General features: G+C 30.1%; 2 protein-coding genes across 2 annotated transcripts; one reads left to right on the forward strand and one right to left on the reverse strand.

The window, feature by feature from the left end:
• The first annotated feature begins 13088 nt into the window (after positions 1–13088).
• Positions 13089–14561, forward strand: LOC118030971 (uncharacterized). Its single transcript, XM_035035243.2, has 2 exons — positions 13089–13397; positions 14287–14561. The coding sequence occupies exons 1-2, from the start codon at positions 13246–13248 to the stop codon at positions 14357–14359; spliced, it is 225 nt and encodes a 74-aa protein (XP_034891134.1). The 5' UTR covers positions 13089–13245; the 3' UTR covers positions 14360–14561.
• A 5936-nt stretch (positions 14562–20497) lies between these two features.
• LOC118030965 (probable WRKY transcription factor 75) lies at positions 20498–22868 on the reverse strand. The gene is made up of 2 exons (XM_035035236.2): positions 22356–22868; positions 20498–20950 (listed from the first exon to the last, which is right to left on the reverse strand). Exons 1-2 carry the CDS (start codon positions 22736–22738, stop codon positions 20773–20775), a joined length of 561 nt encoding a protein of 186 aa, XP_034891127.1. The 5' UTR covers positions 22739–22868; the 3' UTR covers positions 20498–20772.
• Positions 22869–26553: the final 3685 nt, after the last annotated feature.

The following is a 26553-nucleotide window of genomic DNA, read 5'->3' on the forward strand; positions in this document are numbered from 1 at the left end:
TACCATTATGTATTTCAGGTCCATCTTATCTACCATCGCAGTAATGATTTCATGATTAGGACTATGTAGTCCTTTTTATGATAAATATAATTTTATAATTTTCATCTTATGACATGTAGCTGATAAATATGCTATGTTTAATATCTTGAAATTATTAGGAAATACAATGATGGTTTACTAATAATTATGATGTTATTATATACACATGACTGCTTATATCATATAAATTAATATAAACACACCAAAAGTATTAATGTGGTAAATAATTATGATTGATGACTTGTGTTGGGTGGCATTCCTAAGGCTACTTGTTAGCATTGATTGTATAAGCTAAATATGGTTTGGATTATAGTTGTGTTGTGCAAGTATTAATTGAGGGATAAAATTGTAGGTAGGTCTTTGTATAGAAAAGATTCTACCAAAATTTTGTTAAAAACTATATAAATTCTTTGATGTAAATGGAAAACCCTTTACATATTTGATGTGTGTATGTAAAGTAAATTTTGTGTCTCGGATGTTGATTGGAGGGTCTCGGTATAAGTAAGAGTATATCCATTATATATATAAAGGAATTTAATATATTTTTTTGCATATATGATTACTTTTAAAGAAGAAATTGCATGAAAAAAGCTCAAGGTGTTACAAAGGAGTAAAAGAGAAAAAACAAAATAAAAGTTTGATCTTGATTTTCTAGCTTACCAGTTTTACAAAGTAATCCTCAAAACTACTTTAAAGCAATGTCATGCCTTAAAACATCCTACTAGAAGGAGGCAAGCAATAATAAGATTGATTCCATTATGCAAAGCCATACATGAGAACAAATGTATTTTTCAACTAGAAGTAAATCACTTGGCTATAAATGAATTTTCAAGAGGAAGATGAAGGTTGATAGAATGATTAACAAATATAAAGTAAGACTTGTTGTCCAAGTATTAAAACAAAAGACATGTATTGAATATTTTGATACATATTAACTTATGCCAAAAATAATTTTCATATGGATGTTAATAGCCATCACAACAATTAATAAGTTTTAAATATATTGAATGGATGTAAAAACAATCTTTCTAAATGGTGACCATAGTGAAGAGGTCTATATAAAACAACAACTATATGGTGTTAATTAAAACTTCAAACAAGCTCCTAAATAATGACATGAAAAATATCTCTTTGAAATATTATAAAAATACAAAGTAATTAAAAAATTAACTATTATTTAAAAATGGTGAACAAGAAAAATGAAAAGATTAGAGAGAAATGGTGTTAATTAAAATTTAAATAAAAATATTGATGAAAAGAAAACAAAATACATAAAATGGTAATTAATTGTTTGTTAAAATATAATTAAAAAAAGAAGATTTGAGGCGCTAATTGGCCAACCGCATGTTTATATTTCCTTTAGAAAAAGCCCAAGCTTAAACCTAGGTTTTTTTTTTTTTTTTTGGAATAGACAAGTCATTTTTTTTTTTAAACCAGACGAAAAATCACATACTATGTTGCTGTTTAAAATTCAGCCACTACTATAATGGCTTGAAAATAATAATAAAAAAAAGATTTAGTCTAAAAACTCATATTCCATCCATGTTCACTTAAACAATAGAATAAAAACTTCCATGAACCATTTTTCAATTTCAAAAGACCCTAGAATCACTCAAAAAATGAAAGCCAACTGAATTAAAAAAGAAAAATCTAAACAAACCTCAATCTACCTTTATAATTATGTTTGTAAGAAAAAAACTGTTACCATCAAAATTCTCTCATCGAATTAAATCTTTTGACACGAAAATTAATTATATTTTGTTGTTGGATTGTGGTTGGCTGACAACTTTCTCTTTTATTTGCTGTTTTCTAAAGGCTTTTTCTTTTCTTTGTCAAACCTAAGGACCGAAAAATGAATAAAACAAACTTAATTTAATACCGAAATAAAAATTATAAAAACTTAATTTGAGATTGACAACATATTTGTTCTATGTTTTAATTGTGATTCTCTTATTTTTAATTTTATCTTTCTACTCTAATTTATAAATTTATCTTATGAAATTAGGCTACAAAAGATTTAAATTAAAATTGAAGAAAAATTTTAAGAACAAAATTAAAATAAAGATCAAAATAAATAAAAGAAATAGAAAGAGTTTTTTTTTTTTTTTTTTGATAGGGAAGGAGCTAGGAAAAACCCTACTTATTTTTATATATTTGTTAATGTTAATATCAATTGTCATCTCATGTGAAGTCATGTTGGATTCCAAGATTTTTTTTTTTTTCTATCTATCTATCTATCATTCTATCTATCTATCTCGTTTTTTTTCTATGCTCATGGGTGGAAAGCAACGCATGCCACTGAGATTATATTCGACAAGAATTCCATTTCAAGGAAGGGATATTCTATTTGTCTGAAACATCATAATTATTTTTTTTATTTCAAAGATTTAACCATTAAAATAACTTGTAATTAATTAACCACTGCACTTCAATTAACTAGTCTGTTGGGCACTTTTCCAGCACACATCTAGAAATTAAAAGAGTAGCCGTTTTATGCATCTCCTCTTTATGTTTCTAAGAATATTAATATTAATATGGTCTATGCATTAATTGCTCGTACTTCTCTTCAAGTTCCATGGGATTTGCCTAACAAAAGAAAGAAAACTTGAAAATACAATAGCTAAACACATGCTTGTATGTAGATAAGTGGAATAATTGTATTATTAGTACACCAACTTTACACTTTTCATCCATCAAGTATATGAACTTAATTTAATTTTTTTTTATTTGAACATTGAATTTTTCAAAAAATTTCAATCAAGTATTTTTTGTTACCTTCTGTCAGTTTTTCAGGTCGTTGATGATGTGTTCTTTGTTCCTAAATCCTTATTAGCTTTTCATCGTTTTTTATTGTTCCAATCAAGTACATGAACATTAATCTTTTTCATTTTCATTCACCAATGTTTTTTATTGCTCCAATCAAGCACTTTAATTAATTATTCATTTAATAATGTGGGTTTTCTTAGTAAAAGTACCCTCTACAATAATATTACTTTGATAACTGAAATAATATTAAATTAAAATAAATGATTCTAAGAAAGTTAAAATAAATCCTCTAAAGATGTGAGTTTTTTTCATTAATGGTAAGCCATATATTATTATGACATGGAAAGCACATTAAAAAAAAATATTTGAATAAAGGAACCTAGTCAATTTAAAAAGAGTAGAGGTTTCACGTTAAGATAATAAATATTTTGATTGTATGAATAATTTATTTTTAATTTTTAATTAATTTTAAAATAGTTTTTAATTAGTCTTTATGTAGATGATTTACCATTGATGAAATGAGTTTATGCCTTAAATGGTTTATGTTGATTTAAAATGTTTTATTTACTAAAAATAATCTTATATTTGAGGGTATTTTTACTAAAAGAAATCACATTAGAAATTAAATGAAAAAAAATGAAGAAAGTGTATACTTGTTTGGCATACTAAGAAGTTGGTGTATCAAAATGAGAATTATTAAAGTTCATAGCGCATTTACTTGATTGTAATAAAATAAAAGTAGGAGTATCAATATTTAAAGAAAAATGACACTTCGTTAAAGATGTGTTTATTTCTGAGAATAATAGAAAAATTGACAGGGAGTGGGTATAAGTACTGATCAATTGAAAATTCTAAAGAAATCAGTGTATTCAAATGAAAAGAATAAAATTTATGTATTTAATTGAGAAAAGTTATAATGTCGTAATAATAACGCAGTTATTTCATACAAAAATGTCCAAGTTTTTGCTGGCGTTAGAAGATGTGAATGGGCATTCCAAATGATCTGCTGGGTGTAACTTGAGAGTGATTGTTTATATATTTATACACACCCCGGCCCTAATTAATTAATAATAAAGAAACAATTACTAATTGATGTGTTCAGAAATTTTTAACTAGATTCATGTGGCTGAAGATCAGAGAATATATATGAAGAGTTTTAACGTGTTTTTACTATTATTCAATACCATATAATTTTCCATAGAGACGGATATATATTTTTTTTAAAAAAAGAAAAGAAAAAAAAAGAGTGAGAAGCATATATATATATATATAGACACACGTGGATTACAGCACCAGTCACAAATTAAACGACTGTACAAATTAACACATAGAGGAAAGGGTCAAATGAATTATGATAAATTTCTGATTGACCACAGCCTTAATTAGTAATACATGAGAAGCTGACTTAAGATATTAAGGATAATTTTAGCAATTAAGATATTATTATATTTTTTATAAAAATAAAAATATAAGTTTAATTTTTAAAAAACATATGTATTAGGAGGGATAGTTACGAACTCTAAACATAACTAATTTTATTTTTTAAAAGTATACGAGGATACTAGTAAAAAGAAAAGAAAGAGAACAAGACATTAAGGATTCATTCTAAATAATTGCAACACGTACACCTCTGATCTTCACATATGAAATTATAAGATCGATCAAGATTTTATTAATTCATGACTAATATGCTAATATTCTCCCGGCAAGATAAACAATGCATACATGTTGACCCCTACGTACTGCTTGTCTTCCGAGCTGATTGATCATTCAAGCTTGAAACGTTCTTGGACAGAAGAGATGTAGCTAGTAGCCTTGGTATCTATTCTTACATCACCAACAACCCCAAATAACTTATCAAATTGGCTCAACTTGTCGTGGCGGCTGTCCGATGCCGGCACTATAAATGAGACCTTCTGCTTTTGCGGGGCCACCGTATAGTCCTGGTGGACAACGTAACCCAATGAAGCAATTGTTGGGGAAGTCTGGTTTGGCTTAACCTTGCTGCTGTACTGTACATTTGAGGAAGGCTTCGAAGATGATCGATAGAAACGCATCAACTTTCCCTTCATGAACCCTCTGCGCTTGCGGGTGGACTCCATGTTTCTTGAACTTCAGCTTAAGCTAGCAGTAAATCCAAATTGTCTGATTATTTCAGTGGAAAGAGAGGGTGTGTATATATAATAGTGGCATTGGCTACTTTTTTCTTGTGTTGGAGGGTTACAGATCGATAGCTAGACATGAAAAGTCCGGAATGTGCATGGCCCCTCGGGTAAATATCTTGAAAGCATAATCTCCTTTAAATCTAGAACTCATAGGGTACTAAATTATGGGTAAGATATATTCCAATTATTAGTTAAACTGCTTTACAAGATACGGAGAATTCATTACTCTTTATGCTCCCCAGAAGCAAAAAAAAAAACGTAATTTTTAATTACCACTGCCGAAAGATTGGAGTTCTATCATATATTTTATAGGGGTTGGGAATTCCTACCCTACACACACGCGCGTTAAGGGAATTTGTCTCCGGGAGACTAAGTGCTCTTATCAATTAGGCAGCATATATAGTGGATCATCACATAAGGTAGAATAATCTGCTTGTTTTCTTTCTACGTTGTTTGCCCTTGTTTAGAATTCAAATTAAGTCATTCCCCGGTCTAGCAGTAAGCACTTCGGCATCAGGCCGCACATATCGCTCATAAAATGTCCATTTTGGAGAATAAACAAGAATAATGCTTTACTTTGGTGAGGTTTAGGTGTACTTCAGCTTTTGGCCCAAGGTGGTGTACCATCAATCGCAAGAAGCACTTTCGGAGACTTCAAAGGGGTTCCCTTGATGGGATAAAGCTCAGCAGAATCAAATCCTGGCTAACAATTCCATAATTCTCTTTTCAAGAAAATAAGATAAAAGAAACATCCGTTTTTCATTTTTTAAAAATAATTTCTTAGTCATCGAGATTCGAGAATAAGGTAAAGATTTGATACTGTATCTTCACGATCAACTTGGACATTTAAAGTGGCTTTGAAGTGTTAATGGCTAAGATTATTGCACCTATATATTGCGTCAATTATGTTTCTCATTTTGTTTATTCGCAAGGCATATTCGGACAACATGAGTATGTAAGGGTTCATTTTCCTTTTCTTAATTTCATTGTCTTATATACATGTACATTAGAAATTCCAAATTGTTGTACGGTTAGAATAAAATTAAACTATTCTCTACGAGTGAGGTATGTCTTTTTCAGCACTTTCCCTCTGATTTGGATTACAGATTACGTATTGTACGAAAAAGAATTGCAGATAGAAAGACGAAATAGATACAAGCATGTTGTGAACAAACTTGCGTGCACTCTGGAACTCAAGTAATGAAAAATAATACTCGCTGCATGTTGAGATAAGTTCCACCCAGCATTTAAAATTATTGACGCTCAAACATTTTTCATTTTAACCCAATAAATAGTAAATGGATGGACAGTTCTTCTGTTATAGACACCGTTTTGCATTGCGTTCCAAACGGTGTTTCATCCAATTTAAAAAAAAAATTTTTATGTTAAAATTGAGCGGGGTTTGTATTTTTTAGATTGTTTTGATGTGTTGATGTCAAAAATAATTTTTAAAAAATAAAAAAAATCATTGGCATATATTTCGGCACGAAAAGCTATTTAAAAAAAAACCGCTATCACACTGCCAAACATACTCTAATCAATGGCAATGCATTCTGTATATTTAAAAGGAAACTTATCGTAAAATGGAACTTGATGAGATGTGCTGCTACTAGAGACAAGGATAAAGTTTCAATATCGTTTTTGAACAGTCACCAAGGATAAGATAATCCACCCAATTGTCAAGTCCCTCGTTCAAACACTATCACAAGTGGAACCTTTTGAATTATACATATGCATGAAAATGCCGGCTAGATCGTCATAGATACTTAACTACCAAGTCTATCGATCATAAATATTTAACCATTTTAATTAACGATTTATTAATTAATCTCTTCTCAATAATATTCGAAGAAATGCTGATCAAAATAGCCCACACTAATTGTTGTTCCTCATTGTTTTTCGAACTCTTCATATTGAATTCCTAATTATTATACATGCAGGAAAAACTATAAAATAAAATTATTCTGGAATTCTTAAAATTCTATTAGATAGATTTAGAATTGTTTAGAGATTTATTACTTGAATATTTGATCTTTTTTGGTTTTGAATAGTTCATTAAAAACTGGGTTATTGCAAACCACAAGTCATATAATGTTTTGGCCTCCAATATTAAAACTCTTTTGACACTTCCATTGTTAAACAAAATAGTGTGATAATCTTTCCAACCATCTTATGCAATTAACATGGCAACACTCGGCCATACTGGAATAGTTTTCTTCTAGGTGTTTAGATTCAAGTGGTTGTCTTGGGAGTGTTTGGAAGTATAGTAACGGTTGCTTTTCAAAATATTTTTCGCTAGGAAATGAATCAAAATAATATTTTATTATTATTTTTTAAAAAATTATTTTTAATACAGAATATCAAAACGATCCGAAAATATAAAAAAATATAATTTTAAACATAAAAAATTCAAAATTTATGCAACCCCTATTTAAAACACAATATCAAAAGGAGCTAAGAGGAAAATTCTTTCCATTTCAATGTCTAGAACTAAGTGATTATCCTCTCTTTTTTCTTGGTACTTTTTTGAAATATATACCAAGGCGCTCCTCCTATGTGTTCTTTGTAATGTTAAATGTGGATTAATTAACATGAGGCAAATAGTCTATATAGTTCTCATAGTGGTTTATGATTATAGATTTTATTGGAACAAAGCTTAAGTATGTCATTTTAGTAATATTTAAGAAGGAGAGTGTTTAGGTTATTGATTGGTCCTATGTGAAGAAGTTTTTGGGATTCTAAAAAAACAATTAGGGATTGAATTATATAGAAGATGATGAATCAAGAGCAACTTGAAAAAATTAGATTACGCTCCTAAAAGCTACACTACCAGAAAATTGACTAATACAAACTTAAAACATGTGTAGTTTTAAATTCAATTGACTGGCTTAAAGAATTGACATATATAATAAACACATTTTAAAATATCATCAATAGTTTTGTAATGAACATTATCTCTTGCCAAAGTATCAAATGTGCAATTCAATTGATCAGTTTTAGTATTAATATGATAGATAAATATTTATATTTTTTTTTTAGAAATAAAGGAATATGGGAGAATTGTTTAAGCAAAATTAAACATATATTTGAAAAGAAAGTAGAAATTAATCATGAACAATAAAATTGACTAAATTAGAAGAATTTTGATCTACTAGCAGTCAACTAGGTGATGAAGAGTCACATCAATCATGTAAGTTTGAACATACATAAACAACTAAAAAGCTTTATGATATTTGCACGAAAATCCTTAACAAAATAACTAATTAGAGTAACAAATTAACATAGGATTTACGTGAAAGTCAATAAAAAAAATAGTTTGTATTATGATTCAATATGCCTTCTTATTTAATAACATAATATATATACATATATATATAAAATTAGATTTACATGTTTATATAGAATTCAAATTTTGTACCAATATAAATAGAATTATACAACTACTATAAATTATATTCTAGTCCCATATATATTTATTTGCTTCAATTGTATTTATCTTTCTCTCCAATACTAAAATTGACTAAATTAGAAGAATTTTGAACTACTAGCAGTCAACTAGGTGATGAAGAGTCACATCAATCATGTAAGTTTGAACATACATAAACAACTAAAAAGCTTTATGATATTTGCACGAAAATCCTTAACAAAATAACTAATTAGAGTAACAAGCTAATATAGGATTTATGTGAAAGTCAATAAAAAAAAATAGTTTGTATTATGATTCAATATGCCTTCTTATTTAATAACATAATATATATACATATATATATAAAATTAGATTTACATGTTTATATAGAATTCAAAATTTGTACCAATATAAATAGAATTATACAACTACTATAAATTATATTCTAGCCCCATATATATTTATTTGCTTCAATTGTATTTATCTTTCTCTCCAATACTATTAATATATTTTATTTATTTACTTGATTTTTTTTTTAATATCTAGTACCTTTGAATGACCTACAATTCTCTTTAATTTTAAAAATAAATATCCTCTTTATGTGTGGTATTGCTTAGAGCAGATAACCTTTTTTTTAGGTTGAAGATCTTGGTTTCCCTACACTCCACTGGATTTTATGAGGCTGCTATTTGTTTTTATTGAAGATTAAGTTCTCATAGTATAGCTTTTTTTTGTTGGATGGAAGGAATGTTTAATATATAAAATGATTGATCATACAAGGAATAGTTGGTCAGACTTCAGTCAATGATCAATCGCTTAATTATTCGATAGATCAAAAACTTGCAAATAACCTATTATATATTGGGTGATAGAATTAACAAGTTTTTTTCATTTAATAGCTAATTCCAAGAAGGTTGAATCATCTATCCTACAAATTTATTATAATGGCAACACTTTTGATTCTCTGCAGGGTATTATAAAGGTTGTAGTAGAATATTTCTCAATGATGTATGATTTCCCCTCTAAAAAAAAAACCCAGTTAAATCCTTTGAGTTTCAAATGCCTCTCTAAAGAATACTCTAAATGGCTTGAGCAGGAAATCACAATGGAAGAAATGAAGCGTAGTATATAGGATTGTGATGTTTTAAAGTGTCCTGGACTAGATAGTTCAACTTCAAATTCTACATATTATTGCTCAAGACATCCTCGATATCATGTTAAGCTTCTTCAAAATAGGAAGATTGCTCAAAAGAATCAATACGACTTATATAACTTTCCTTCTTAAGACAATAGAACCCACTGAGTTTAAAGAATTTTGGCCCATCAGTATGATTCATGGGATCTATAAGATCATTGCTAAAAAATTTACGTCCAGATTGAAGACTGTTATGCAAGACATCATTAGCATTAACCAATCAGTTTTCATAACAAACCACAACATTATAGATGGCTTCATGATTGCAAATGAGCTAGTAAGTGATTAAAAAAAAAAGTAATAGGTCTGATTTTCAAGATTGATTTCTATAAAGCCTTTGACTCAGTCTCTTGAGATTACCTGGATGATGATATCATAGGCTATATGGGGTTTGGTAGGAAATGGAGAAACATGATTTATGAATGTCTTTCTTCCTTAAAACTCTCGGTCCTCATCAATGGATCATCTTCAAAAGAATTCTATGTTTGGTAAGGATTGTGTCAAAGAGACTTGATATCCCTTTATTTGTTTAACATAGTTATTAAGGGTCTCTTAGTCCTTTTTCATAGGGCATTTATGGGGAACATTCTCAAGGGGCTGAGTTCACATCAAGAATTTTCCTTATCCACTTATAATATGAGATGACATGTTAATATTCATCTCGAAAAATATTGATCATTTAATTCAAGTCAAAAGAATTCTAAGATGGTTTGCTCTTAGTTCAGGCCTTCACATAAACTTTCATAAAAACTTCATTATTGGTATAAATGTAGAAGACCATTTGTGTTTGAGTTTGGCAAAAACTATTTTTTGTATATTTGACTCCCTCCCATGCAATTATCATGGCGTGCTAATAAAGGCCAATTCATCTCGTATCTCTACATGAAAACTAGTGATAAAGAAGTTTCATAAAAGGCCTAATTAGTGGAAAGGGAGATTATTAAGCATGGTTGGGTGTCTTTGTCTCATCAAAAGCATTCTCAATTCCCTGCCTATCTATTTTATATTTGTATTCATGATGCCAAAAGGAGTAGGCAAATTACTTTCATCAATCCAATAACGTTTCTTGTGGTGTGGATGTACTAAGTAGAGTTTTTTTCTAAAATATTTAATAGAGATTAGTGATGTTCGACAATAATCAATGAGGCCTCGATATAGGCTCTTTTATGTAGAAAAATAAAGCCTTGCTGCTAAAATGGATTTGGAGACTCTTTTCCCTGGGTTCAGGTTTATGAAAAACAGTTATCTTTTCTACGTATAATCTAGCTTATAAGAATGAGATCCCAACTTTTAACAACCAACCCTCCAAGATCTAGAGGGATATTAAATATATTGTTCAAACGAAGATCATCACGTCTTCATGAATCACTGTAAATTCATTGTGGGCAATGACAAATTAACATATTTTTGGCTAGACAACTAGATTGAAGATTATCCTCTTAAAACAGCTTTCCATAGGGCTATATCTTTTATCTTCCTCTAAATTTGCTTTGGTGGCTGATATGGGCAGATGGAGCAATGGTATCTGGTTATGGTCTTTGCAATGGCAATGGCCTCTATTTCATTTTAAACAAGAACAATTATCACTTTTATCATCCTTATTGGATTTCAAGTCTATTTTCTACCCTAAACTAGATAATAAAATTTAGACTCTCAATACAGATGGCATTTTCAATGTAAAATCTTATTCCAAAATAATGGACTAGCTATTCTATATTGGTGCCAAACCATTCCAATCTTTAGTTTGGATAAAACAAACCCCACTAAAAGCATAAATATTTCTCTGGCTTCTTGTTCAGGATAAAGTAACCACAAGAGATTTTCTATTTCAGTATGACTTCCTTACCCATCAGGAATCAAGATGCGTTTTTTGCAATAAAAACTTAGAATCTTCAAGACACCTCTTCATCCACTACCACTTCACTTGGAATATATAGATAAAATTCCTTTCTAATTAGGGTATTAGCAATGTTTTTTTCAAAATCAATTGATGATATGTGCTACCAATGGTCTTTTATGGTAAAACACAAGTAGCCTAATCCCTCATGGTAGGTTCTTTTTCGATGCATTGTATGAAAACTTCGGCTTTATTGGAATGATGTTGTCTTTAATGGTGCTACCCCTAACTTTCAAATCTGTTTTTTCATAGTGTGCCGAAGTGTTGCTTTATGACTGAGACTTGATTCCAACTCTTTGGACCTTTATAGCAAGAATGTTCTTATCACTTATGATGCAAACAACTACACAAAAGGAAGGAGATGATTTCATCCCCCCCCCCCCCAATGTCTTCCCTCCCTTGTTTCAAAGCATCAACAGCTTGTATGCTTTCCTACTTGCTTTTTTAATTTTTTCCTTTGCATGTAAAACTTATGTAAGTTATGTTATTATGTTTTAGCTATTTTCTTAAAAAATTGCTACATATTATCACTAGGAAATTTTTAACCATTTTGAAATCAACCTCTTCAATCATGGAGACTTTGATCACATATTGATCCTTTTTTTCTTGTATTTATACCAAATTATTTTTGAAAAACCCATTAAAATACCTATTTTCTACATATCCTTTCATACACTTTTTCAATAACAATTTTTTTTTTCTATAAATCATATGTAGACCTAGCTAGATGTTGAAGTTCACATTATTATATGATGTTTCTTTAACTTTTTTTTCATTATTGAGAAATCATATTTGTTGCAATAAAATTATCATACCCCGAATAAAACTTTTTTGATCTTATTTGCTATTTAAATTGAATGAAAAAGATTAATGGCATTTGACTTGAATAAGTTTGGTACAATGAGAATCTCATGCAACTTGAATGTATTCATTCTTATTAAAATAATATTCAATGTATCATGATTTATTGATTTTACTAATAAATTCCGACCAAAAACATTTACCCAAATACTTTTCATCTTCGTGAGGAGTATGCATATGAGTTGACCAAGTTTTCTTGAAAAATGCTTTTTAATGTTTTTTTTTTTATTATAACATAATGATTTAATTATAAAAAAAGTCACAACTTTTTTTTTCTTTTTTTAAAATGCATTCTCGTACCTAAACATTATTTTTAAAAAAGAAAAAAAAAAAGCCTCGCAGCATAATATGGATTCACAAATAATATTTTGTATGAGAGATCTTGTAATAAAATATTTTACAATGATATGTTTTTATACCCTTGTAGGTTCATAGGATAGAAAACTCTTCACCAACTAAAATCTAATAAGCATAGGAGGTTCTTTTTTTCAACAAATCTTGACATGACGATGCTTTCATTTCAATTATAAAATTATAAGATTCTACAAATTGAGAAAAAAGTTACATCACAGTATTTTGAATGGAATTTTTTAATTAAAATATGTTCCATAATGTGTAAAGAATTAACAAACATGGGACTAAGGTAAGATATTGATGATGATAGAGAGAGAGAGAGAGAGAGTAAGGCCAACTTGAAGCCCAATTATCCAGACCATAACATAATAAGTTATTAGGCCTGAAACCAGGCCCTACCCAATTCAACCCATCTAACTCCCATCCAACTGCTTGCTCAAGGTCTCTCTCTCTCTCGTCTTCTCCAAGCACACCTCCTCGACAAGAAACCCAGCAAAACCCTCGCATCAGCTATCGATAAACCCTCTTTCTTCGAATTACGAAATTTAGAAGCAAAAGCATAATGGGATTGACAAACTTCATAATAACAGTTGCCGGTGTAAGTGCTGTGATTCTTTTACTAAGGAGCGATGTGAAGCAATCTGCTACTATCTTTAGACGCAACGTCAAGCATATCCGCCACTGGCTCGAAGAAGAAACCGCCGCCGCTTCCAAGTAACCTCTCACCTTCCCCTCCCTCTCTCTGTACGACTAAAAGTGATTATGATGTTTCTACTATCTGTAATAAAGTGTGATGATAATCATTATTAATTTTTATCGAATTGAATGATTTATGATTGTGATGGGCTTATTTTGTTCTTTTTTTCCTTTGTAATTTTTTTAGATTCTCCGCATTCTCGATGTTTAGATTGGATGTTGTTCTGCTACAAATTTGATGAACTGAAACAAATTATTTTCATTCTTTTGTTCTAAGAACTTGAATATACTTTTGGGATTATTGTGTGATTGTTCTTGTTAGTGTTTAATTTTCAAGATATAGAATGGGTTTTCTTGACAAAAATTGTCTAGTTTTGGGGTTTTATAACTTGGAACAAGTTTTGGATGCTAAATTAGCTGATGCTTACGGGTTCGAAGCAGGGTTTGGCTATCAACAGCAATAAGCCTTGTCAGGTCTATTCCTTAACTCATGGCTTTCATTTGTCGAAGGCTTGGAATTTGGCATAAATTATGGAATTATACCAGATTCTAATGATCCCAGTTGCAGATGCATTGCCATTTTGGCCTCTTGTGATAGATCAATTTTGTCTTTGAATCTCAACTAGATTGTTTCGCCACAAAGGAGTTTAAAACGTTGATATGAATTCATGACCAAAAGCAAAACCCATTTATAGGATTTGTTTATAAGAAATCTGGACAGCTACAAAATTGTATTATTAAATCAGGTGTTGTTGTTATTGTTTAATGAAGAAAATCTTGCTTTGAGATTATCCACCTGTTTACTTGTTATGTGCTTATTGCTTGGCTTATGTATACTATGTTGATAGGAGTCTTTTCCTCCATGTTTTAGTACTTAAGAGTAGGTTGTTGATGTATCTTATTTCAGGGCTTCAAAAGAGGCATCACCTAAGGAACTGGAATCGAAGGTCCCTCGAAAGGACATCCCCAAGGAGGACTAGCACTATTGTCTTACACCGTATAGAGTTGCTAATATTTCCTTTTAATTCAATGAATATGATGGTTTGGTTAAAGTCAAGAATTGATGTTCAGAGAGTCCAAACTTGATTTTGTTTTATCCTTTCTGGCGGCCTTTAGTATGTTGATATGTATCTACCAAACTGATGATATTGGTAATGGAAGTTCTGTTTTTGTTCGGCTTCACCATTTATTTGATGACTTCCAAAACTCTCATTAGATTTTGACAATTCTGCTTACCAGAGGATCATCAGTATATTTCTTCTGTTGATTTATTTTCAGTGTACCAGGGAGAGGCATCAACCCTGAGACCTCTTATAAGGGAAGGGGATGCTTGTATCATTGAAAGTAGGGGTGTTCACGGTCCGGTTCGGTTCGGTTTTAACATAAAAATTCAACCGAACCGGAAAATACCATTTCTTGTTAATATAACCCGAACCGAACCGAAAACCGGTTCAAACCGAACCGGTTTTGTTCGGTTCGGGTCGGTTTTTTAGCCTTAGAAACCAGAAAAACCGAAACTAATTAAATAAAAGAAAACTTGGCTGAATCACAATCACTGCCCCTCCTTGCTTGTTCTCTTTAAAAAAGCCTAGCCCAGATGGTTCATTTCCGGCTACACGCCGGCGTTTTATTCTTCATCGTTGTTGTTCTTTTCCCTTTACTTTGCTCCGACATTCGTTCAATACCGTCGAGGGAGGGGAATAGCGGTGCAGTTGAAGTGCTCAACGGGTATCGATTCGCTGAAGCGCCGGAGTATCGTAACGGGAGAGACTGTCCTGTTTTAACAAGCAATGGCCGGTTAGTCTCCTCCTGCGAGCCTTCTTTAGTTCACATAGCCATGACTCTTGATTCTGAGTATCTACAGGGCTCAATCGCTGGAAGGGGGAAAAGAGAAGTGGGAGGGTGAGTGGGCTGGTTTTGGGGAAAAGGGAAGGGGAAGAGTGAGCGGGGTGGAAAGGTTTTGGGGAAAGTGGAAAGGTTTTGGGGAAAAGGGAAGGGTATTTATTATTTAGGTTTATGATTTTTTTTTTAATATATTTTTTTAGATTTAATTAAACCGGTTCGGTTTGGTCCGGTTCAATCGGTTTAAGTTTTTTTAAACCGGAACCGAACCGGACCGGGTGATTTTTTTAAAATTTTTAATCGGTTTATTCGGTTTTTTCTATCGGTTTGGTTTTTTCGGTTAATTTTTTCTCGGTTTTCTCGGTTTAATCGGTTGGTCGGTTTTTTTGAACACCCCTAATTGAAAGTGCTCATTAGGTATTGGCTATTACTGCCTCACACACAACCAAACTAATTCAGTTTTTTATTTGTGCTCTTGGCATATGGATTGAAAGGGAGTATAGGGTGCCTTGACATGAAAAGCTTATTCCTTCACCCTGCATTGCTCCATGCATGTGGCCTGTTCTATGCCAAAACTTTCCCCGTATTTGTTCCAAGATATGACATCGATATATAGCTAGTCAATCGCAGCTGTGTTTTATAAAGACTATAGCTGTTTTGTTTTCGTAACTTGTTTTTTGGGGGTTGTCTTCTGATTTGGACATCCATAGCTCAGTTGCGTAAGTGCTTACCATGTAATGATCAGAACCTAGCCCTGCATTGCTCCATGCATGTGGCCTGTTCTATGCCATAACTTTCCTCTTATTTGTTCCAAGATATGACATCGATATATAGTTGGTCAATCGCAGCTGTGTTTTATAAGGACTATATGTGTTTTGTTTTCGTAACTTGTTTTTCGGGGGTTGTCTTCTGATTTGGACATCCATAGCTCAGTTGCGTAAGTGCTTACCATGTAATGATCAGAACCTAGCCCCAGTCAACACTTGAAATCTATTCAAATAAGCTGTGTGAAATATGGAGGTTCACTCAAAAATATTCTATAACTTTGCCAAAAAGTCCATCTGCTGTGTTCATGGTTGAAGGAAAACGATGACTTTACTGGTAGCAAGATAAATAGAATCTTGTTGCCAGAAAGTCCATCTGCAGTATTGGAGGGGTGGATGAGGACCCATTTCGAGGAAGCATCACCGAATGGACTCACAGGAAACATTCCATTGGAGTCATTGTTGGTTTCTTTAGAATCCAAACAAAAAACTTATCCTCCAAGCAGAATTGGATGGATCAAAATGGGATGCAACAAGATGCACAAATCATGTAGAGAGCATAATTTAAGGTGACGAATTGACTGCAGCAGCTCCTTTGATTTTATAATATTGAGACAACAAAATCATCAAGTAAAGGGCGGGGCCGCTTGATTGCCAATTTTAACGTCTTTCACCTGGAATCCAATTATTTGCATGCTTCTTGGAGGTGCAGGGCATCGATATTTGGATGGCTTTATCGTTACTAGTGGAATACTGAACTGAAAGAACCAGGTAACCATCGGAAGAAAAACATCCAGATTGTTTTTACTTTTCAAAAATATTTTTGCAAATTTTAATTTTTTTATTTTAATTAATTTATGCTTTAAAAATAAAAAGAATATGTTAATGTATTTTCAAATAAAAATTATTTTAAAAAATAAGTATTATCACATTTAAAAAGAATATTCACAATCATGTAGAAGGCCGGAACTAAGGTTAAAAAAAAGAAAGAGGAATGCGTGAAGAATATGCAGATTGGAAAGAGAGTAGATGAACAGAGCAAGCAGTCAAGTCAGGTGGACTGGCATATTTTATTCTGTTTTTGCAGTCAAAGAAATCAAAATTATTTCGCTGTTGGGAATAATTAGATGAATTTTGATGACTTGTCTGCCTTTCAGCCAAACCTCTTGCATTATGAATTACTGTACACGCCCACCATCGGAGAAAAATAATTAGACACACGTGCTTATATATATATATATATATATATATATATATATGCTTATATATATATATATATATATATATATTTTACGAATTAGTGCATTGATACAGAGAGATCTTTATCGTTATTAATGGATAGAAAAGGATGGCTAAAAATCTCGAATTAAAGGTTATTTTGACCTTTCAAATATTCATGGTTAAAAAAAATCCCTACGGCTGCTCTTGTAACTCAATAAGTATATCTTCCACAAATTAACTTGTTAATAACGTATATATATGCCCAAAGGAAACATGTCAGAATAGCCCTAGAAGCAATAATAATGCAAAATTTGCATATTTAGGAATTGAAAAGAAATTCTCATGTCTCTCTTTCAGAAGAAAAGGAGAAAAAGAAAAGGGGGAAAGAGAGCTTCACTTTATTATAATGCATATGAATGTATAGTTAATGTGTTAACTATAATATAAAACAAAACTATATAATTAAATGATTTTCTTTTAAAACAACAATATTACGTTTAATTATGCAGTGAAAATCAATATTATTAAATATCATATATTTTTTAAAACTTGGTTTTGATTTAATTTTGTTATTTTCATATTTAGTATTATTTATTTTTATTATTTTATTTTTAAGCAAATTTCGAATTTGCATAGCCAATTAAAAGTTTTGATGTTGATATTGTATTAAATTTATAATAGTCAATCAAATAGTTTTAAATTATTGGTGATTTTATATTACACACACAAACACAAATGAAATAATATATTGGTGATTTTATAATAATATATACACACACAAACACTAATGAAATTTGAAAGATTTAGTTTCTGTTTGTTAGGCTAGCTTATGCGCACACATCAATTAATCTCACGGGCTCTGAAGTTAATGACCATGTAAGTCTTCAATGGTTTTGAGGTTTGTGGGACTCGAATTAGTAATCTTCAAGGAACAAACCCAGGACCTGATCAATTAAGATACACCTCTCATTGCCAAAATAGCTATGCTCTACAAGCCAATAAGAACTGGGATTAATTATTAATATATATGTTGTTATAGGTGGACCTTTTTTCTTATTTGAAGATAAAATGTATTTTTGACAGTTTTCATGACATTAAAAATTAAATATATATTTTTTTCAAATGATTTTAATATTTCACTCTCATTCGCATTTGATATATTGAAAACAAAATTTGTCTTAAGTAATGATCACACCAAGTTTTAAATCTAAAAAATCAAAGAATCGAATAAACCTTAATTATTAACCACCAGAAAAATGAGAAATAATTAAGGACTCTCCATGTAAATTTAAAGACAACATGAATACATAAAACTAACCTCGTAGAGATTCTCTAGTAATTAATGGATTCGTTATACCAAAGGAAAAATAAAAACCATTCTAAAATATCCTAACAAGTTAAGATCACGCTAACCAAATAACATTATACAAGAAAACAACTACTCACATTTCTTTATACACTTTGCTATTTGCTTATTATTACAAAAAACAAAACAAAACAAAATATTTTTTTTATTGATTTTGGTTCAACATGAGGATAGTATGATCACTCAATGGTCTTGTCCTTGAAAAGTTGAAAAAAAAAAATCATTTTTATTCAAAATTATAAATATATATTATTTCTTTCATAAATTTGAATTGATAAGTGAGTTGAAAGGTTCTTTTTATTCACTTCTCTTTCATACAATAAACCATCAACCTAGTGGCGGAGTAACTCTCGTAGTGATAATATTTATGAAAAAAATAATTAATTATCTTTGTTTATAAATATATATTTTTTTCTTTTTATTGATGTCAATGTGTGCATATTTTTTATAATTTTTTATGTGACAAGGATAAGTGAACTTAGGTTAGGCCAATGTGACTCCAAAAAAGCCTATTGAATATAAATGGTGCCAGATCTATTTTAGGCATAACATAAAAAACGAGCTCAAACTTTATTTGTCATTCACCATCCTCCCGATTCTATGACACCTATGTTCTAAATAATTGTCTTAGGTTTAATGATCCTTTGTGTTTTAATCAAATATGCACACACCAATTTATACCAATTTTAACAAGAGCACAATAAATATTTTTATCATTAAAGACAAGTATAACACAATTTATCTCATGTGAAATGTTTTAGGGTAATGTTTATTTTTCTTTTAATATAACTAGTCCCTTACCTAGAACTCTAAATACCTATTAGAGTTTCTAGTTACCTTAAAACTAAGTGTTGACTTTTTTTTTTTTACTCTTAGTCCAACATGATGCCTTTTACCAGAGAATAATAACCCATTATATAAAGTCAGGAGAAAATGCATTTTTCAATAAATTTTCACTATAAGAATTGTAAATAGGGAGTAGCAATCATTATTGACTTTTTACCCCACATTCAAAATGAAAAAAAAAAAAAAATTTAGGGAGGAAAACATTAATTAGATGAAGAAATAGGAACTATAATTAAAAAAAAAAAAAAGAGTTTAGTTTCATCTCCAAAACATACTGTGAATTTAAAATATAAAACGAGATTAGGAGGATAAAATAGAGGATAAAAGATAAGGATTTGAACTCTTAATAGGCAATATCATTAATTTTTATTGTCCCGAAACTCACAGCTAATTGAATCACAAATCTTTTTATTACAAGATGAATGATTTTTCACGTGATTCAGAACACAATTAAGAACTATTTAATTACTCTTATCTCTCGAGATGCTTAATTTCAATACACATTTCTTGTTAACTATGATGGAGATCAATGTAATTTGTGTACTAGGTTTATCTATTGAGATGGAATGTCAGTGTTACTTTGAATTTACTAAGTCTGGGTAATGAAAAAAAGGTGAAGTGCTATAACAAATATTTCATCAATGGACATGTTTTTTATACTAAAAACTATGTTCAAGGTAGAAAAGCATATAACAATGGGGTTTGTGTTAAAAAAATGATTTTTAATGAGTTTGAAGTTGACTACTATAAAAAGTTAGAAGAAATCAAATATTCAAATTCAAAGTTATACTAAAATTGCTAAATTATATATACTCACTAGCAAAAAGATTGTTAAAGGGGATAAAAAAAAAAAAAAAAAAAAAGATAATATGACAGCATGATGGGAAATTCATAGACTAATTGAATGTGTGTATTTTACTTTTGTTATATAGTAATTAATTATTATATAAAAAAAAAAGACCTATAATGATTTTGTATCAAATAAACAAGTGAATCCCCAGCACTAAGACAATGATTTTTTTCTTTATTTTTAGGTTAAATTCCAAAACCATCAACACAAAAAGGAAAGAAACATGAAGGAAGAGATAAAGTACGAGTAACCAAAGATGATGAGCCCACTAGAACTTAATTTATACATCATACAATCCCACCAATGTAAAAGAAAAAAGAGAAGATACAAGAAACTTATCAATCACAATACATTCATCAGCTAAAGAGCATAATTACAAAACTTTTAATTATGATCTTCAGCCATTACAACCTTATTAGCATATGGAAAGTACACTCCTTACTAAATTATCTATATATGTGTTTTTTCCTTACAAAAGCAGACATGATTTTAACCTTGATCACTTCAAAAGGGAGTGTAGATTTGCATCTGGCTTAATATATGTTCAAAATTATCATTTGACTTCTCTATAGGATGGTTATGCATCCCTTCGTAAGTGGTCACGACAACGCCCTCATCTTTGGTTAGGCGTTGGACTTGCTTTTTTACAGTGCACCCTTGATAAGTGCATCGGTAATAGCTCCTGGAAATGAGAAATTACAGTCAGTACACATTTCTTCAAATGGTTCATGCTGATGTTATAATAAAGAGTTGTTGAAGAAATAAATAAATAAATATAGAGCCAAATTGAGATAACTAGCGTGCATACCCTCGATCTCTTTCCAAGTGAGTTCGGGTTTAAGACTTTCTTTAGTTTGTAACCAGCTAAAAAACAAACTTCTGAAAAAACCAAAGATTGATGCACCCAGCTCAACCTTATTTTTCGGTTCTAAACGTTATATTCTAATTAAAGCAACTCTTCAATTATGGTATGGTTTTATTTCAAGGTGTAACAAAGTAAAGTTGCTTAGTTATTTAGAGCAGTAAAGTAATTAGTGGAATCTATCGAGACTTGAAATCAAACCCTGCCGCATTAAAGGTACGGTTCATGTAATTATTCAAACGAGCGACACAAAAGGATGAAGAAAGAAAGAAATATGTGCACCTAGTAATAAGTAATCTAACATAAGATCTTGGCGTAGGTGTTAGTCGAGGTCCTAAAGTATAGATTTCATCTCTCTATCCATTCAATCTAACAACTTAAAATTGTTTGAAGATTTAAAGTTGTAGGTGCCTGACATTACCTCGTCTCCATCATGATTTGTTACTATTATTTGCTTCATGCATCTCTATAAATATCCTGGAGGAGCTAAGTTCCTTTACTCTTGATTGTGCCAGCTTAGTTTCATTTCAAGATTAGGTAAGAATGGATGTAAGCTTACGTTTATTAACACAAGATTTGGTTTAAGTTTCACAGACGACCTTCTTCATGACTGTTGATCAAAACTCTTCATGGGGTTTGATAAACATCTTTCACTCGAGAAACTGTGCAAATGCATGTAGAGACACATCAATGAAAGGCATTCTTCTACTAGATTTACCACAAATCAAGAAATATCCATACGTCGAAAGAAAGTAGGTTTGGTTAAAACGAAAGAAATCTGCAACCCCTGAGATTCGTTTTGATTATTCAATTCCTCTCGTCTTGCAAGGATGATATTTAAGAGAGAGGGAAGAGGACGACTCGGCAAAAGGAAGGAGAAACCCTAAACCAAACTAATCACTAAAAAGGACCAGAAGAAATCAACATTTTCACTCTTCGAAGGATTAATTATAAGAGGATATTTTTCTCAACGTGAATACTAATGAATTCATGCAGGTTTCAAATCCATAACCCTAATCTGAAAGGAAGATTTTCCCCATACACTTTCTGACCATATCGAGTGGGAGATCCAGAAGGACTTTGCTTCTCTGCCAAGCCGCAGAATGGAATTGATAGCGATAACTTGGATGCGCAGGCATACATATGTAGTCTTAACATAAATAAATAAATAAATAAAAATAAAAGGGAAATTATCTAAGGAAGTTAATTTGGAGAGCAATAGTACCTCGGAAATTTGTTGTTCTTCACTGCCTTCTGTCCATACTTCCTCCACCGATAACCATCATCAAGTATATCAACTTGACTCCTCGTTTGAAAAGCATACCTGGGCTTTCTAACCTTCTTCTCCCCTTTCTTTTTGGCTGCTTTTAGCTCTGTTGGAGACCCAATACCAAAGCTTGCACCTTGTGAGTTAAGGTCTTTATTAATTTCGGATGATGTTCTTGGTACTAGATGATAATTTTCTTTCTTCGATCCCAAGAACCCACCTGAAGTACTGTCAGCTTTAAAATCACTAAGATTATGAGAATTATCTGTCATACTTGAAGAGACAGGATGGTCTGATGATCTTGTCGACGCATAAGGAAATAAAATTTGGAACTTTTCCATGGAAAAACCAGTGTTTATAAAGAAGTTAAAGGAAGAAAAGAAGGAGCTAGTGAAAGAAAGAAAAAGGGTAGGTCTAAAAGGGTTGAGAGCTAATATAAAAAGGAGAGGCGGCTTGGTGGCTAGAATCCACAAAATTACACCTTCAATCAATTAATACATTGAAATAAGAGAAAAATCCAAGTAGTATTTAAAAATAATGGTGTCGTAAGCGGCACGAAATTCTTCCAAGGTGAAAAGAAATTACGCTGCTTCATTAGCTGGTTGATTAGGAAAAGTAAGGTGGAAAATGAAGGCGGCTTCATCATTATGAATAAGACAATTAATTTGTATGATAAATATTTAATTATTTGAAAGAATATCTTGACCTACCCATATTATTTTTTTATCATTCGATTTAAATTTTAAACCAAGTTTCGTTCAACTATAGTACTTTGCATCCACGTGCATGAAAAAGATTTGTTTTTTAATTTTATGGTTTTAAGTTTAAGTTATATGTTTGCTAATATAATATTCACTAAAAATTTATATAATAATTAATTTTAGAGTCCATAAAATTAATCAAGCTATACTTAAAATGATTTGAACGTTTACATTAATAAAATAAAAAAATATCTTTTTGGATGTCACGTATAAAATGCAAAATGTTCTTTAACAAACTAATGTAGCAAGCAATTTGATGATCAAGTTTCTTAATTCAAATTTAGGAGTGAGAGCATCCCAAAATAAGTTTTGTAAATGCAATATCTGATGTGGAATAGTGTCTTTTAATCACTAGAAAAATAAATTTAATCTAATTAAATCCGAATATATATCTTAGCAGCGGCTGGCGGGATTGATTAGTGCAAGAAAACACACGTGTTAGAACATTATTTAGGCTTTTGTATGCATGCTGGGTGCAGAAGGTTGCTGTCTGCGCATGCTGCCCCCGTAGTTTCCATGAAAGTGATTCAATTTCCCTCGTGGTGCATGCATCTAGCTGCCGCTACATTTACAAAACTCTTATTAATCGCGCGCGGGTACTTCAGTGTTCCCTCCATTATTATTATTTTTAATAATTTTTTCCATTATTATCTGTTGTATTTATTTTTTTATATTAAACTGGTAAAGAATTACATTATAGTATTACAGTGTTTTTTACATGGTTTTTTTAATGATTTTTTTTTAAATTATATTTATTAATTTTTTTTAATATTGAGTTGATTGAAAATTTAGCTTTATAGGTTTTTTTTCTTTAAAACACTTTAAATTACTATAATGTTTCTCTATATTGTTTTTTTTTAATGATTTTTTCTAATATTATCTGTCTATTTATTTATTTGATATTAAATTGGTAGAGAATTATAATTTACAACTGTAGTTTTCCTTACAAACACTATGGATTACTACAGTATTTTTCTACATGATTTTTTTCTTTCGTTTTTGTTTGTTATGATTTTTTCTAAAATTTTATCGATTTTTATATATATATATTGAACTAGTTAATAATTTAGCTTTGTAATTTTTTTTTCTTTTTATTAACAGAAAAACTAAATCGTGTAGCAAAAAGTCAAATTATATAGGAAAATATTGTAATTTTCCTCAAAAAATACTGTATTAGATTGCTACAACTCATTTTATTCAAGTCTCTAAATTTTTTATCACCAACATAATTTTTTATCTTATAAAGCATTAGCTCCGATTATATTTTTAATTTTTATTATTTATTCTAGTTTTGATTAAAAAATTTTAATATTTTAATACAGTATATTTACTCTATATACCTGCCACAACGCGGCCCCATGCCATCTAGCATGTATGAAATCATGTGATTTGATTAATCTTCATGATTTATCATTAATAACCCCAACGGTTTGTTGCTAATATGAACATGAACACAGAGATCTAGTAACAGTGCAGCCTTGGAGGGCCCGTGACTCTTTCTGCTTCCATAAAAAACATATGGAATGGATGCAGTATCTACGCGGCTCATCCTATATGTAATTAAAGGTCATTTTCGTAGCATGAGATTCAGAAATCAAACCCTCCTGTTGCGGCGTGCAATATTGCCCTCATTTTGACATTACCTGTTACTTGGGACAGCACAAATTATTAAACCAAACTAGCTGTTCTGGTTTTGTTCTAACAGTGAATACTAGATTGTTGTTCGCTGCCCACAGTTTTTTTTTATTATTGGTTTCATTAAACCTGGTAGAGCATAAACATGATGGTGGTCTTTTAGCCCAGCTTCTATATACCGAGTAGTTAAAATTTAGTTTGATTGTTTTTAAGAAATAATTTCAAAGAATGATATTGATTTGACATTTAAAAAGAAATAATAAAACAATGAGATTTTAAATTCACCCGAGTAAAACGAAGTTCATCTCAACTCTTGATCTAGGATTTAATATAATTAGAATATTTTTTTATATAAATAATAACAACAATATAAACAATTAAAAAAATTCAGAAAAAAATAGATACGATCATTAAATTGTATACTTAAAAAGCCAAAATAATATTGCTTAATCATAAACACTATTTTTTAAATAAAGCCCGAATCGGAACTGACTAAAAGGACTGCAAGGAGGATCTAACTTTTTAGAGCTAAAACATGTTATAATCTCAAAATAAAGTTTTAATAAAAACAAAGTGAAAATAATATCTCAATATTTTGTATGTGATTGCATGAAAAAAGAAACCAATTAATGTGATAAAATCATGTCAAAAGTCTATAAGAAAATAAAAGGAGAAAAATAAAAAAATTATTTTCAATGAATAATCATGAGAATTTTATTCGTTTTGCAAATTAGGTAATAATAATTGACAAATAAATAGTTAACTTTCATATAATGTAACAGCTCTGCTAAAATTGAGCATTAATTTAAATATTATGTGAAGTACTTTATTTATGATAAATATCAATCAATTATTTTTAAACTAAAAAAAACATAGAAAGAGGCAAGTATCAAGATTTTTAGGCTTGATTATTGCTTAAAACATATAAACAAAACGAAAATTATAATTTTTAATTTTTTTTTAGAGTTTCAAATATCTCATTAAACAATCTAGGATTATCAAGGCTAAAGATTAGTCTTAATACTTGTTGTAAATAGCCATCTTTCTACATGAACCAATAATTTTAAAACCTTTTTAGGATAGAGGGATCGCTATGTACTCTTTGGGTACTAACTTTTTCTTTTTATGTTTTCAAGTGTTTCTTTGTACTATAACCTATATTATCTGTACAATTCATTTTTTTCACATAAAATATGAGTCGTAATATTCTATTTATTTTAGGATAATTTTTTAATTTTATTTAATCCAAGTCCCTTTACTTGATTTTTTAGGTTTAGAATTGAGATCACTTGTATTAATTACATTCTAGTCTTCAGTTTCTAAAAGTTTTTTGCAATCAAATCATATTTGATTTATCATTATAATTTAATTTTTAACCAATAGTTTTTAATATGTTTGACACATTACTTTCCAATATGTTGGCCAAAATATAAATTATAATCATAAATAAACTAGAATTAAATAAATTAAACAATTTAACTTATTATCAATTCAATAATTAATTGATTTATAATTGAAGATCAAGTGCATCATCTAATAACGTTTCATGATCCTCTAAATATTAAAACAATTATATGTAGCTTGACTTAACCCGATAATATTTTTAGTATAGATATTATCCTTTCATAAAATATATTTCAATTTAGATATTATAACATAAAATATATCTATTCTATTAAATCATATTAGTTATCAGCAGCATTCCATTCTTTAAATTAGAGTTCATACTCATTTTAAAGCATGTCATCGATAACATTGTG

This window comes from Populus alba, chromosome 17 (assembly GCF_005239225.2).
Source record: "Populus alba chromosome 17, ASM523922v2, whole genome shotgun sequence".
NCBI lineage: Eukaryota > Viridiplantae > Streptophyta > Magnoliopsida > Malpighiales > Salicaceae > Populus > Populus alba.